This window comes from Cynara cardunculus (genome assembly GCF_001531365.2).
Source record: "Cynara cardunculus var. scolymus isolate 2C chromosome LG 11, CcrdV1, whole genome shotgun sequence".
Taxonomy (NCBI): Eukaryota; Viridiplantae; Streptophyta; class Magnoliopsida; order Asterales; family Asteraceae; genus Cynara; species Cynara cardunculus.
The window spans coordinates 4,148,638-4,161,874 of record NC_037538.1 but is presented as its reverse complement, the minus strand read 5'-3'; the positions used below and the strand labels follow the sequence as shown (position 1 = coordinate 4,161,874).

General features: G+C 33.7%; 2 protein-coding genes and 1 pseudogene across 2 annotated transcripts; all 3 read right to left on the bottom strand.

Moving 5' to 3' along the window:
• Nucleotides 1-990: 990 nt before the first annotated feature.
• On the bottom strand, nucleotides 991-2,157 carry LOC112522165 (NAC domain-containing protein 90-like). The gene is made up of 3 exons (XM_025131249.1): nucleotides 1,944-2,157; nucleotides 1,547-1,842; nucleotides 991-1,440 (listed from the first exon to the last, which is right to left on the bottom strand). The coding sequence occupies exons 1-3, from the start codon at nucleotides 2,128-2,130 to the stop codon at nucleotides 1,174-1,176; spliced, it is 750 nt and encodes a 249-aa protein (XP_024987017.1). The 5' UTR covers nucleotides 2,131-2,157; the 3' UTR covers nucleotides 991-1,173.
• An 8,199-nt stretch (nucleotides 2,158-10,356) lies between these two features.
• On the bottom strand, nucleotides 10,357-10,998 carry LOC112520978 (germin-like protein 9-3). Its single transcript, XM_025129598.1, has one exon. It carries the CDS (start codon nucleotides 10,996-10,998, stop codon nucleotides 10,357-10,359), a length of 642 nt encoding a protein of 213 aa, XP_024985366.1.
• Nucleotides 10,999-11,271: 273 nt separating this feature from the next.
• Nucleotides 11,272-12,741, bottom strand: LOC112520977 (annotated as a pseudogene).
• Between the last annotated feature and the right edge of the window lie 496 nt (nucleotides 12,742-13,237).

Sequence of the window (13,237 nt, the reverse complement as noted above, 5' to 3'; positions counted from 1 at the left end):
TTATGTATGTTAATTTGATAAAGGTTTAAAATGAAACATTTAAAAGTAAAGGATGTAAAGTAATTAATTAACTAATTATAGGGATATAAAATATAAATTTAAAATTATAATTTAAAAAAAAATCCGTTGTATGTGAGGGGGTGAGTGTATGTGAGAAGAGGAATGGGTGAAAAAGTGAAAATGGTATCTTGGTCATTTAGAATTTTAAGACTTTAAGATTTTTGATGAATTTGCTTAATAAGATAGTATAGATGAATGTTCAGATTATAGATCTAAATCCAATGGTTGAAAATTGATTTTATGGTTCTCACGAAAAACTCTTCTCACATGATACCAAGTATATATATGTATATATATATATATATATATGTATATATATATATATATATTATATAAAATATAATATAATAATGTCTCACTCACGTCTCAATTCTACTCCAAGTCTTCCTTGAGACATGACAATTTAGTTTTCCAGTCTTATCTTTTTCATCATTAACTGCATTATATATATTACTTCATATAATATTATATATATATATATATATATATATATATATATATGTACGGAGTTAACATCTTTTTAAAAAGAAAAGTAGTTTTTTTTTTTTTTTTTGTAAAAAAGTGGCATTATAGGTTTTATGAAAAGAGTTTAATCTAGTATGAATCCGACTATATATTTTTATATATAGAGTTTGTTTATTTTACAAATTATGTAAATTTATTTCACAAACACATAAAATTTGTTCACAACATGAACAAACATATTACAAAATAAATATATATTAATCACTATATTAAATTTAAACTAAAGACAAAAAAAATCATATAAAATAACAGATGATGTACAAATTTTCAAATAAAATTCCATATATATATATATATATATCATACATATAAAAGTTAAACTATAGTTACCACTACGTGCTAATTCACAAAAAAAAACTACAGGGTTACAATTAATTTATAAATAATAACATCAAAGTAAACGTTTTTCTAAATCATTTACACCTAAAACCACAGTAATTTGATCACTTTTTGCTCCAGAAAATGATCATAAATTAACATCTGTTTTATTAAAGTTGATGAGATTTGACGGACATAAACGAATTTGTTTTTTAGAAGATCCAAAAATCACTTCTGATGTATGTTAATTCATCGACGTATCACTGGAATTCATCCCGTTAAATGTTGCCATTCCCATTCAGGTACAAGTCCTACGTTTCCCACCGTATCAACCATCCGGTTCGAGCTTCCAGGGCTTGAGCAGTTGGAAGGGCTTGCGGTCTTGTACGTCTGTACGGCATTTTGCGAAGACGGTGCACCCTGGCTAGCTTTGGAGGTGACCATCGGTGTCGGTTCTAGCCCTAGTGGCCGTCTATCGAATGCCCGTGTGCATCCCGATACCACATACACTCTGCATAGACTCAACTCATGTCTTAACTGCAAAATTAAGTTTCTCCAATTAAAAAAAAAAAAAAACAGCTCAAACCAAACGAACCCAGTAAACCCCACATAAATTAAAAGCCGGAAAAGATCAATATTTTACCTTTGGAACAGAGGAAGTGTTGGTATTGTCTACGTCTTTTTTGATAGCTCGATACTCGTTCATCTTCCATTCGGTTCTTTTCACCGTACGCGACTTCCCTTCGTAGAACACCATTGTTTTCTTCACTCCAATGACTTTGTTATCGGACGAGTAGACGTACGCCGGTGAACCCGTGGCCTTCCAGTATCYAGAAGCGGTGGTCCGGCTCGGCCTTCCACCTTGTGCTTCCCTTTCTTGCCTCGGCACAAAAAAGAACCACTGTTCGGTGTCCCGGCGACACAATTCCCCGGCTAACTCTACACATAAAAAGCATAAGTACGTAAGACCCCATGGTTCCACGAATGTGAAGAAATATATACATACAGATATATGTATGTATATGTATATATATACTTACTTGGAAGGTGGCAAGGACTGTGATCGTAGACAGGGACGACGGGGATGACGCGATGGAGGTCGTGAGTTCGTTGGCCTTGGAGCTTGTTGAAGAGATAGAAGGAAACCAGTTCTTCTTCAGTAGGGTAGAATCGTAAGATTGAAGGTGGATTCGCCATTGTTGTTGGTGTTTTGAGCTTGGATTCCATGAATTTATATGGTTGGTGAATGAGATGGTTACCGAGTGAAAATGGAAAAAAGAGACGTAAACGAGGTCTTGAATAAGTCATGACAGGACCTCCAATTGGGTGGGTTCTTTTACATTGAACTAGTCAGCTTTTTGCTGAATTACAGGATTACCCCTTTAAGAATGGTTTTTTGCACTATTTGTATTATTCTGATTAATGTTTTACAATCAAGTCCCGTATGTTTGAACAAAAAGTTGATTACCGGCAAATCCGACTTAATCGGCTCAATAGAGAACATGTTCCCTAAGAACCACATATGAGAAGCTATTTCATAGCTGACCCAACGCATAGACTAATAGAAGGATTCAAGCCCGTCTCACACAAGATTTGAACCAAAAATTATTATGTATTTGAGCAAAGTCGTTCCTCCTGTACTTTATCTAGATATCGGTTGGTTGATTAAAGAGTAAAATATATATTACTGATGAGCAAATGGAATAAATCTTTAAAACTTTGTTATTAGTATAAAATATAAAATAAGAGCGAGCAATACCTGCCACATAAAATGACAATCATGATATTATTTTTTTGGGATATTCACCAAAATGACCAAAATATGCCTGATATATTAACAAAATAACTAACTTTTACCAAAATTGCGAAAATACCCACACGGATCGCTCCCGCGGGGCGAGGGTTGACCATGGGGGCGATCCCCCATTCTTTGACCAAAAAAGTACAAAAAATATTAAAAAATTAGTTTGGTGGGTCCCACATGCATCTCTTTTACGAAACCAAACACTATTTACCTCGATTTTGGTGAATCTACCCCCGAGGGCGATCCACGTCACCCAATCGGCCCCCGGGGGCGATCCATTTTTGTAATTTTTTTACTATCAATTAATGGGTGTTTTTAATAAAAAAAAAGACGATATTTAAACTTTTTTTTACTTTTTTAGAACCAAATTCCATGGTTATATTTTATAAAATAAAACCATGATAATTGTGAATACACAAAAGTTATTTTTATCTGATTTGGGGAAAAATCAGATATTATATCTGATTTACGTATTTGACCGCTATTTCGTCTTTTAGTGTTTATGATTTGACGACGATTTGGGGGGACAAAAATCAGATTTCATGGTGTTTGACTATATACGATATTTGTCCGTCAGAAATGTTCAAAAAACAAATCAATGCTTTAACCAAAGTGTTAAAGAAGTATATGCCTGAATTCCTATCGGAGATAGGATATTATATAGGGGTCAGGAAGACACCCACATTACCGTATCTAAAAGTATTTTATCTAAAATACGTGTCCCGATAGGCTGGAGTCATCGGTGATTGTGGGGTATTCTATTGTATGTTTATTGAACAGAAATAAGACAAAATACATCGTCAAATTATCGTCAAATCATAGACACTAAAAGACGAAATAGCAGTCAAACTACGTAAATCAGATATAATATATGATTTTTGTCCCCCAAATCAAATAAAAATAATTTTTACGTATCCACAATTATCATGGTTTTATTTTATAAACTATAACCATGAAATTTGGTCCTAAAAAGGTTAAAAAAAAGTTTAAATATCGTCTAATTTTTATTAAGAACACTCCTTAATCGATAGTAAAAAAATGAAAAAAAATAAAATAAAAATGGTGTGGATCGTCCTTGGGGGTAGATTCACCAAAATCAAGGTAAATAGTGTTTGGTTTTCTAAAGATGATGCATGTGGGACCCACCAAATTAATTTTTTTAATTTGTTTGTACTTTTTTGGTTAAAGAATGGGGGATCACATGTGGGACCCACCAAATTAATTTGTCCTTGTCATATGCATCTAGTAAGGTAATGTAACTTGGAAATCACTTAGCCGAATAAGGGGCTGTTTGGCAGTTGCTGAATGATTTTGTACAGAATGGTTAAGTGGTCAGAATGGTTAAGAGGGTCAGAATGGTTAAGTGCTGAATGAAATATGGTTGTTTGGTAAATGTTCTCTGAATGATAACAAATTACCATTTTAACCCTCTGTATGATTTAGTACTGAATGAAATATAGCTGTTTGGCAGATATCTGAATAAAACAATTACTTTGTAAATATAACTACATATTTCATATTAATCCAAACAAACATAACATTACTTGTTCAAAACAAGTTTTCATATTAATCAAATTCAAACGTATCAAACACTCATATGTTCACCAAGCTCCCTGTTAAACCCACCAAGAACAACTACCACACCTACAGAAAAGCCCTCTAATACCCATGATGAACCTATTACATCACCACCATAATCACCACAATCCACCCAACCCATTGTGCATAGCGCTGCTAATACATTTGTGCAGAAAAACATGAAACCACATAGAATTAAAACCAGAAGTGAATGTCTAGAATTAAAACCAGAAGAACAAAAGAAAGGAGGGTAGTTATTGAGCAGTCTGATAAGGAAGTAGAGACAGCAAGAACAGCAAAGAAGAAAAGAAAAGTAGGGAAGCAGAAACTGGGAATAGGGTTTTGCCAAAGGAGGTTTATGAGGGTTTTGGGAGGTTGGGTTTGGGTAGCTTGGAATCGAAATGGAGAAGCAGAATCATCGGAGAAGCAGAGGCGGACCTGAGCAGAATCATCGGAGAAGCAGAGGCGGACCTGAGCAGAATCATCAGAGAAGCAGAGGCGGGCCTAGTCGCCGGCGATGGAGACGATGGAGGCGACAGACGGAGACGGAGACGACAGACGATTGTAGGATGGGGGTGGCGATTTGCAGACCGGCGACGAGAGGGTGGGGGAGGGGCTGTGAAGACCGGCGACGATGACTCTGGTAAAGGGTGGGGGAGGGGCTGTGAAGACCAGCTGGAGAAGATGGAGAAGATGGAGGAGGGTGAAGGAGACGATGACTCTGGTAAAGGGTGGAGAAGGGTAAAGTGGGAAGAATTGTAATCTGAATGGTTTAGTGGTACCCTCAATGCAAAATGGTTAAGAGGGAGTTTGTAACCATTAAGAGGCATTTTTTTTTGCCAAACAACTTCAACCTCTGACCGATTAAGAGGTTGGCTCTTAATGTCACCATTAAGAGCCAAACAAACAGCCCCTAAGTATTTGATAAATGACTCCTAAATATCTATTACTTAATGTATTGGATGTATAGGCAATAATGAAAAATTGACATTTTAGAATTTAATTCAGTTGTGTACGTTTGATATTTATATTATTCAATTCAAAGTTGTGAATACATGTTCTTTTAATTGTTAGATCCATATTTTTAAATGTTAATTAGAAGTTTTTTTGACGGTTGTTGAATTGTTTGATATAGAATAATTAAGTGGTTCTCATGATATAATGTAAAATGAATTATAATTGTTTAGTAATTGTTTACAATGAAATTATGACGCTTAATGGTTAAAAGAAGCTCAGTATACAAAATCATTCAAAGGGTTTTAAAACCATAAAAAGACACATTTTTTTGTCAAACAAGATTCATCTCTTAACATTTCAGAGACTGTCTCTTAATAAAACTATTAAGAGATAAACAAACAACCCCTTAATCAGATACAAGGTTATTAATCGAATAATGTGAAACAATTCAGATACTATAATAATATGGTGTTTTAGTAATTAAAATTATGATGTAATCATAATTAGTTTTGACTTATTGTTATTAAGTTATGGTTTTTAATAAATGATGTATTTTTAAATTTGTATTAATCAAATATTTTAATTTATCGTCTGTTGATTTTTAATTGGTATAAAAAAAACCGTGAAACACATTCTATATAGAAAATATCCGACTCCAGAAGACTCCTATGTATCCCTTGTTCATATCAACATCGAACCGTTCTCCTCTCACCATCGACATTGCCATCACCAATTCTTTTTTTGTACAGAGATATAATTAAGACAGTGTTTATTTAAATAAATAAAAAAAAGTAGATACAATATTCAGACTCAATTCAAATCGCATGAGTTCGTATATTTTTTTTTTTAAGTTATATAATATTTATATGCAACAAATATTTACATACAGTCTTTACATTTGATACAGTTTGAACAATCTGACCTCTTGAAAAACTGACATTTATCGACAAGTCACTGAACTGATAATCGTTTGGTGCCCCATTAAATAACCATACTTTGAACAACACATACAAACTTGTTACGATAAAATTGATCTTCTAAGCTGTATAAAACTAACATTTGAATTTCTATGCCTCTTGTTACCTCGGATATAAAAAAATATGTTCAATATAACCCTCATCTGAAAAATATGTTTTAACTTCTAAATGTTGTTCAAAACACTCATCTGCGTTTATGCCATCTCGATAGCCTTGATGCCATCTCGATATTTCATTGATGTTTTATATAAAGTAACGCAACATCCTTGCGCCTTTCTCTGTGTATACAAAGTAACCCAACGTCCTCGAGCTTTTCTCTCTTCCTTTCATCCATCTGTTTCTTGGTCCAAAAGCTCGAACTGTTAAACCCCTAAACTGAAACCTCTCCATTTTCCGGCTCTATTTGCAACTTATGGTCTCCCTAAATATGCATTTCCTTGTCTATCTTCTACAGGTTTCGTGCATTTCCCTATCTTGTCGTATTCTTGTTAGGGTTTCCTTAATTCAATTGTTTTTTAATTTTAATTACCTGTTTTCTACGATGCTTGGTAACTATGAAGACGGTGACCATTGACAATTTAAGCATGTCTTTCTCTCTCAATATCACATCCCCTGAATTTCAATCATGTGTCATAAATTTGTTATCATGAAGATCAGTTATAGAAGTTCCATTTGGTCTCTATATACATGCAGACGTCTGTCTACGTGTGTGTGTGTGTGTATATATATATATATATATATATATACATATATACATATGTCTCTTTCACACACACATACACACACATATTTAGGACTTAAGTGCAAGGAGTGAGAATATTATGTGTGGTGACAACTTGTTGTAACTGTTTCCACAAAACTTTCACTTTCTAATATGTCGTATCACGTACATCTTGTAGAAACAAGCGACAAAGTTAGGCAGAATTTCATTGGATTTAGTTAAAACAGATTGATCTGATTAACATTGACCAATCAAGATTGAATAAATAACTGCAACCGAAGTGGATCCTAAATTTCAATATCTAAATAGATCGTCTAGTTCTTAGATAACAGTTCAAAATATAATAAAAACCGAACTGAACCAATCAAATAATCAACATACCACCATACGATATTGTGCTTATAAATTACGTTCACATTGGTATCTGTTTGCTTTTATCTGACATAAAAAAAAGGAAAATATGAATAAATGGTTAGAACAGTGAATTAATTAATTGGAAAATTGTATCCAAATACCGAATCTATCTAATACGATCAAATTAAAAACCAATAATAACATCAAATAATTGAATCGATATGATCTAATCATTTATTAGCACGTCAATTTATGGATTTCAACTAGGGACGCTCATGGGTTGGGTTGAACGGGTTGAAGACATTTGATCAACCCAATCCAATGCTTACGGTTTGAAAAATCTTAACCCAATCCAACCCAACCCAAACCGTACAGGTCGATCGGGTTAGTCGGGTTGATACTTTGGTACATTAAAATATTGTTCTAACCTTGAATATGTTATTTCTCTACTCATAATTTATTTTTCATCATCAACCATTTGATACAATTTATTCATACTTTTTACGTATATCACATTCAGTTAATTTTCTCAATTTACGTATATATGTTTACAATTACTGAACATATATACAAATGAGTTCTATAAAGATGTGAATAGATTGAAAAGATGTGTATATGAAGAGCGTACGTGATACGGTGATAGTGTTATTGTCTAATGCATATATTAACAAGAATTCGGGTTCATCGAGTTGGGTTGAGTTCAAATAATAGTAACACAATATCAACCCAATACATACGGTTTGAAAATTTTACAACTCGATTAGACATCGAATTACTTTAGGTTGAGTTATTTCACGTTAGGTTGAGTTAATCAAATTGGTCGGATTTTTAAGCACCCCTAATTTCAACTGATAAACACTATTCCACGTGTTCAGGTCCTCTAATAGTAGACTAATATATCACAATCCATGTAGAAAGTCTAGTCGATGACCGGAATGGAATACCAAACTCAACTTTTCCACTGTATTTCTAATTTTTTTTCCATTTAATATTAATAAAAGATTTTCTTAATGAAAACAAAAACATTTCGGGTTGTTTAACAAGCGCATACCATGTCTCTTATTTTATTGATTGAACATGACAAAAAGTGAGAATCTTACCTTATAAGAGCAATGATAAAAACCAAAAATCTTACGCGGTTAACACTTATCGAAAAAATTGTTACATACGATATTGATATACTATAATTCTAATCGGTACGGTAAGCGAGAATGTTTGAACTCTTACCGGGTAAACAACTCCTTAATATTAATAAAAAAAATGTTATTCATAAAAATTAAATTAAAAATTATTTATTATAGTCAGAAAATTAGCCTTAAAAGTTCTTAGACAACACGTGTCATGTACCGTAGCTTGAAAGCTGGGATATGGTGTCAGAATCAGATTCACGACCTTTTACGTCGGTCAAGTTGTTAGTTTATTTTTTTAATAATTTTATTAAAAAGTGATTTTTAAATTATTAAAAAATGAATCTTGTTTGATAAAAATAAATCTGTTTTTTAATGGTTTTAAATTTTTTTGGATGATTTTATATCATGGACTTTCTTTAACCATTCAACGCTTTAATTTGGTTGTAAATAATTATCAAACAATTATATTTTATTTTGTATTATATCATGAAAGTCTCTTAATCATTCTACTTAATCATTCTGCACTAAATCATTTAGTAAATGCCAAACAACCCCCAAGTAAGGACTGTTTTATTGTTTTTCTTATTAAATTTTATATGGATTAAACTGTTTATAAGGATTTAGTTGTCTGCATGGATGATGCTAAATTATTATATGGTTGGTTATACTGAATAATAGATGTGAATGATAAAAATGACCATTTTACCCTTAAAATTAAATAAAACTAAAAATCAACATTTTGTATAAAAATATGATTTTCCTATCATAAATGGAAAGAAGACTTGCTACAAAAATAGTTTGTGTTCCAAAAATGCTTAAAAGTATGATCTTCCATCATAAATGGTTAAATATCAAATCGAAAATGTAGACAAGAGAGGGTAACAGGGGTCTTTTTCCAGGCTGAATGTAGACAAGAGAGGGTAGGGAGTTGAATGAATAAGTTGTTATTTGAGTGATTAAGCCACAATCTAACATTTTAGTATGGTTTATTCGGTAAGCCATATAGACGTTAAGCCCATTAAGCCATTACCGAACAACCATTTAGTCAATTTAGAATGATATGTTCATTTTTAGCCAATTTCTGTAAGTTTAACTAAAATAGTTAAGATTTTATAAATGTTCCTTTTACAAATTGTAAAATATTTTTTTTATAAATAAAGTATGATAATGGTAGGTCATTTTGCAAACCACTAAGGCGATATCACATGTCAAAATGACATTACGTAACTTGTCGCATCCATTTCATAAGCCGTCGTGCTAATTTCGCAAACCGACCCTACGAAGATCATAGTTAATGGAGGGAAAAAATTACATTTTGTAAGTTGCAAAAGAGATACTTGCGAAATCATAAATGTTTTGGTCAAATTGAAAAAAGTTGGCTTAAAAGTAGAGATGTTAGTCAACTGGTCTTAATGATTTTTTGGTCAAATACATTTAACGTGAAATCATAAATGTTTTGGTCAAATACATTTCACATGATTTTTTTTTTCATATAAGACTACAATTTAATATATCAATTAATATATATTTGTTTTACACTGTTTTTTTTCATATATATTTTGTTTACAATGTGAAACTTTTTCATTATATTTTTTGTTTTTCACAAACACATAAAAAATGTTCACATTCTAAAATAAATATTTATTAATGACACTGATTCACAAAATTATCATAATTAAATAAAAATATATATATATATATATATACATATATGTAATTAATATATTTTTTCTTTTATATATTTTGACGTTTTATTGTTATTTTAAAGAATTTAATAAAGATGTTAAAGACGACCTAAAAGGACTCATTTTCAGAAATATACGAATCAATTTATTATTTTATTAACGAATTAAAATAAATTGCAATTAATTGGATAGAATATTAATTAAAGAACGAAGCATAAAATAAAGCACAAGAAAAGCGAGTTGGCCATCAATGGAACCTTCTGATTCCAGCTGCCTTGCCTTGAAGACCAGACTTGATCTTCCGAATCGTAGCCACGTCAGTTTTAAAAGTCTTCGCAAGAACCACATCATCCACGTTTCCTCCGAACAAACTCGCCGGAATCGAAACCGTGGCGGCACTTGCACTCCCAAATGCCGCCACAGCCGTTGCCGGATTCTTCGAATCCGCATTATACTGATAATGCACAAGTCCTTTTGGGAAAATGAACATGTCTCCTGTTTGTAGGCTTTGAGTATAGAGTTTATTAGTCGTATCCACAAAACCCACCTCCACTCGGCCTTCCAACACGAAAAATAGGCCGGTGGCATGGGGGCGTGAGTGCGGTGCACTCACTCCTCCGGGGGCTAACCGTAAGACCGAAAGCGAAACACTTTGGCCATTTAGAGCCGGAAACTCTGCCAAGCTGGCTTGCATTGATTTAGTAAGATCTATCCCGTCGAAAAACCCACGGATTTTGGTGTACGTGAAGAAATTTCCGTCTGCTACTGTCATGTTTGGCGGGAGAATGTAGTCGAATAGGATGTCGGGATCGCTAGCTCGAACGAGCCCGGTTAACGTGATGCCGACACAAATCGAAAAGCAAACTAGGTTTGCCAACAACACAGCCATGATTTTTCTGTCGAACCTCGTAAACAACCTCGAAGTATATATGATTTCCCAGTGTTTTTGGTCTTGTTTGAATAATGTTGGCTTAATTTGGAGTATTAATAGAAAGGGATTTGCACCAAAATTATCGAAGAACAATGAACTTGAACAAGAACCGCATACGGCCACGGGAAATAACGACCAGTCTGGATGCAAGATGTTATATTTTGGCCATATTTGCTTGGTTGCATTAATAAATATTCGATACAAAGAGTTTAAAACCCATGAAATTTGGTATCAATTAAATAAAAAACTCAAAGGTCCTCGCGGGTTAACAGCTCGGCATGATTTCCTGATCTCCCCTTGTGTTCCCGTGAGAGCTTGGATGACACCCATCTTAACCATGGCCTGACCAAACTTGGTGGCGAAATCGGACGAACGAGCAATGGCTGCAACCTTTGTCTTGCTCAAACGGTCCGACGCCAGCTGATGATCGAATTGGAGAACTCCCCTACGCATTATAATTTGACTGTAGAAAGATTTGTCCACGATTTGAGAGCTAAGAGGGTTTTGATCCAAATTTGCAGTGCGATCAACGGTTGCATTTTGAGGGCATGTACGCTTCAACGATGTTAACAGGGACAAATCCATTGTTGGGTCTGGTTTCCCGGTGTTGTTGAAGTTGTAGAGACGATCTTTAAATAAGGAACAATGAGCGATTCCGATAGAGTGACCACCTATATACAAAACACACCACATGTTAAGCTAAATGAATTGGATAATAAGCTCAATACTAATAACTTTCATCATGGTTTTAAATTGATTCGAAGGTTATTAGATCAGTCTGATGCTTTAAGCTTGGGGCATTACATAACGGCTATTAAGAATATAGTGAGTTAATTACCAAGAAGATAGATCATGTCGGTGGCGGTGAGTCCTTTTAGCGCAAATGCTCGGATGGCACTCCACCGATGAAGAAGGAGATGGGAGGGTTAAAGCACTTTGTGCAAGAGATAAAAATCCATCTCTTCTTCCTGTTTGCACATAGTATTTGCCTCCTCCACTCTGCATATATATATATATAGACGAAGTGTGAGAAAATTAATACCCATGAAGAAATAAATTGAACCATGGACCAAATGAAGTTTGCTCACCAAGGAAACAACATCTCTTGTAGCCATAACAATTATATCGGCACAAGAAACGACTCCAGGGCACACCCTCTCGACTGCGGCTTTCGCAGCATCAATGACATCGTAGCCTCTAACGCCCAAATTTGGTTGTGCAGTTTTCTCAGTGTTTCGCCCGTCTAGTAGAATCGACGCATCACATCCCTTTCATTTCATGCAAAGATCATATACATAATGATTAGGGTTTTCTGAAACAAAATATGTTTAAATCTTCTAATATACTGCTTTACAAGAGTTAAGTTTATATAGATCCAAATATTGAACTCCTATAAAGCCATCTACTGAAATATTCAGATATATTTGACGTCCTATAAAGCCAATTTTTGATATTGAAACGGCTTACGTTGACAAAACAATCATGGAACTGCATACGAATGAGAGCTGGAGCGATTGTTTTGTCACGGAGAAACTTGGAGAGGACAGTTTTTCTTACAATATCTTCAACATCTGAAAATCTACACTTGCCATTGTAGAAGCCATAGCGGAGATCGCCGGCGTAGCAGTGGCCGGTGAGGTTCAAGAAGATGAATGCAATTGTTGCTATAAATGCAATTGCTTTATTGTTTGCCATCGACATTTTCTTATACAAATTCATAATTGAATCCGATTGATATTTATAAGGATGAGATATGAAGTCGAAGAGATTTTTGATTGAATGGCTTTCACATCGTGCTTCTTCTAAAGATTATTGAGCAGGAGAGATCGTGTCGGCATATATATATATATATATAAAGTATATTATATTGAGTTGGCGAAGTATCATAGAGAAATTATAGTAAGAAGCGTAAGAAGACATCTGAACTTCTTTTAATCTAATGTCCACCCTCGAATTATGTTTTAGAAAAGAATTGATTCGGTGCATTTTACTGCATCTCACTAGTGTTGACATTTAATTAGGATTTATCAAGTGCAGAGATCTCTTTTTTCACTTCTCACCATAACTTCTCTCTTACCGGAACCCAATCCTATATATTAACATACAAGCATGATCAAGAGAGAAAGACAATCATTTTACAAGAAAACTACAAGTTTTAATATCACATGTGATTACAAAGTAAAATCACATTTGATAT

Excerpts from the sequence above, each read along its gene's own strand:
- LOC112520978 (XM_025129598.1), bottom strand. The coding sequence starts at position 10,998 with ATGGCTGTGTTGTTGGCAAACCTAGTTTGCTTTTCGATTTGTGTCGGC.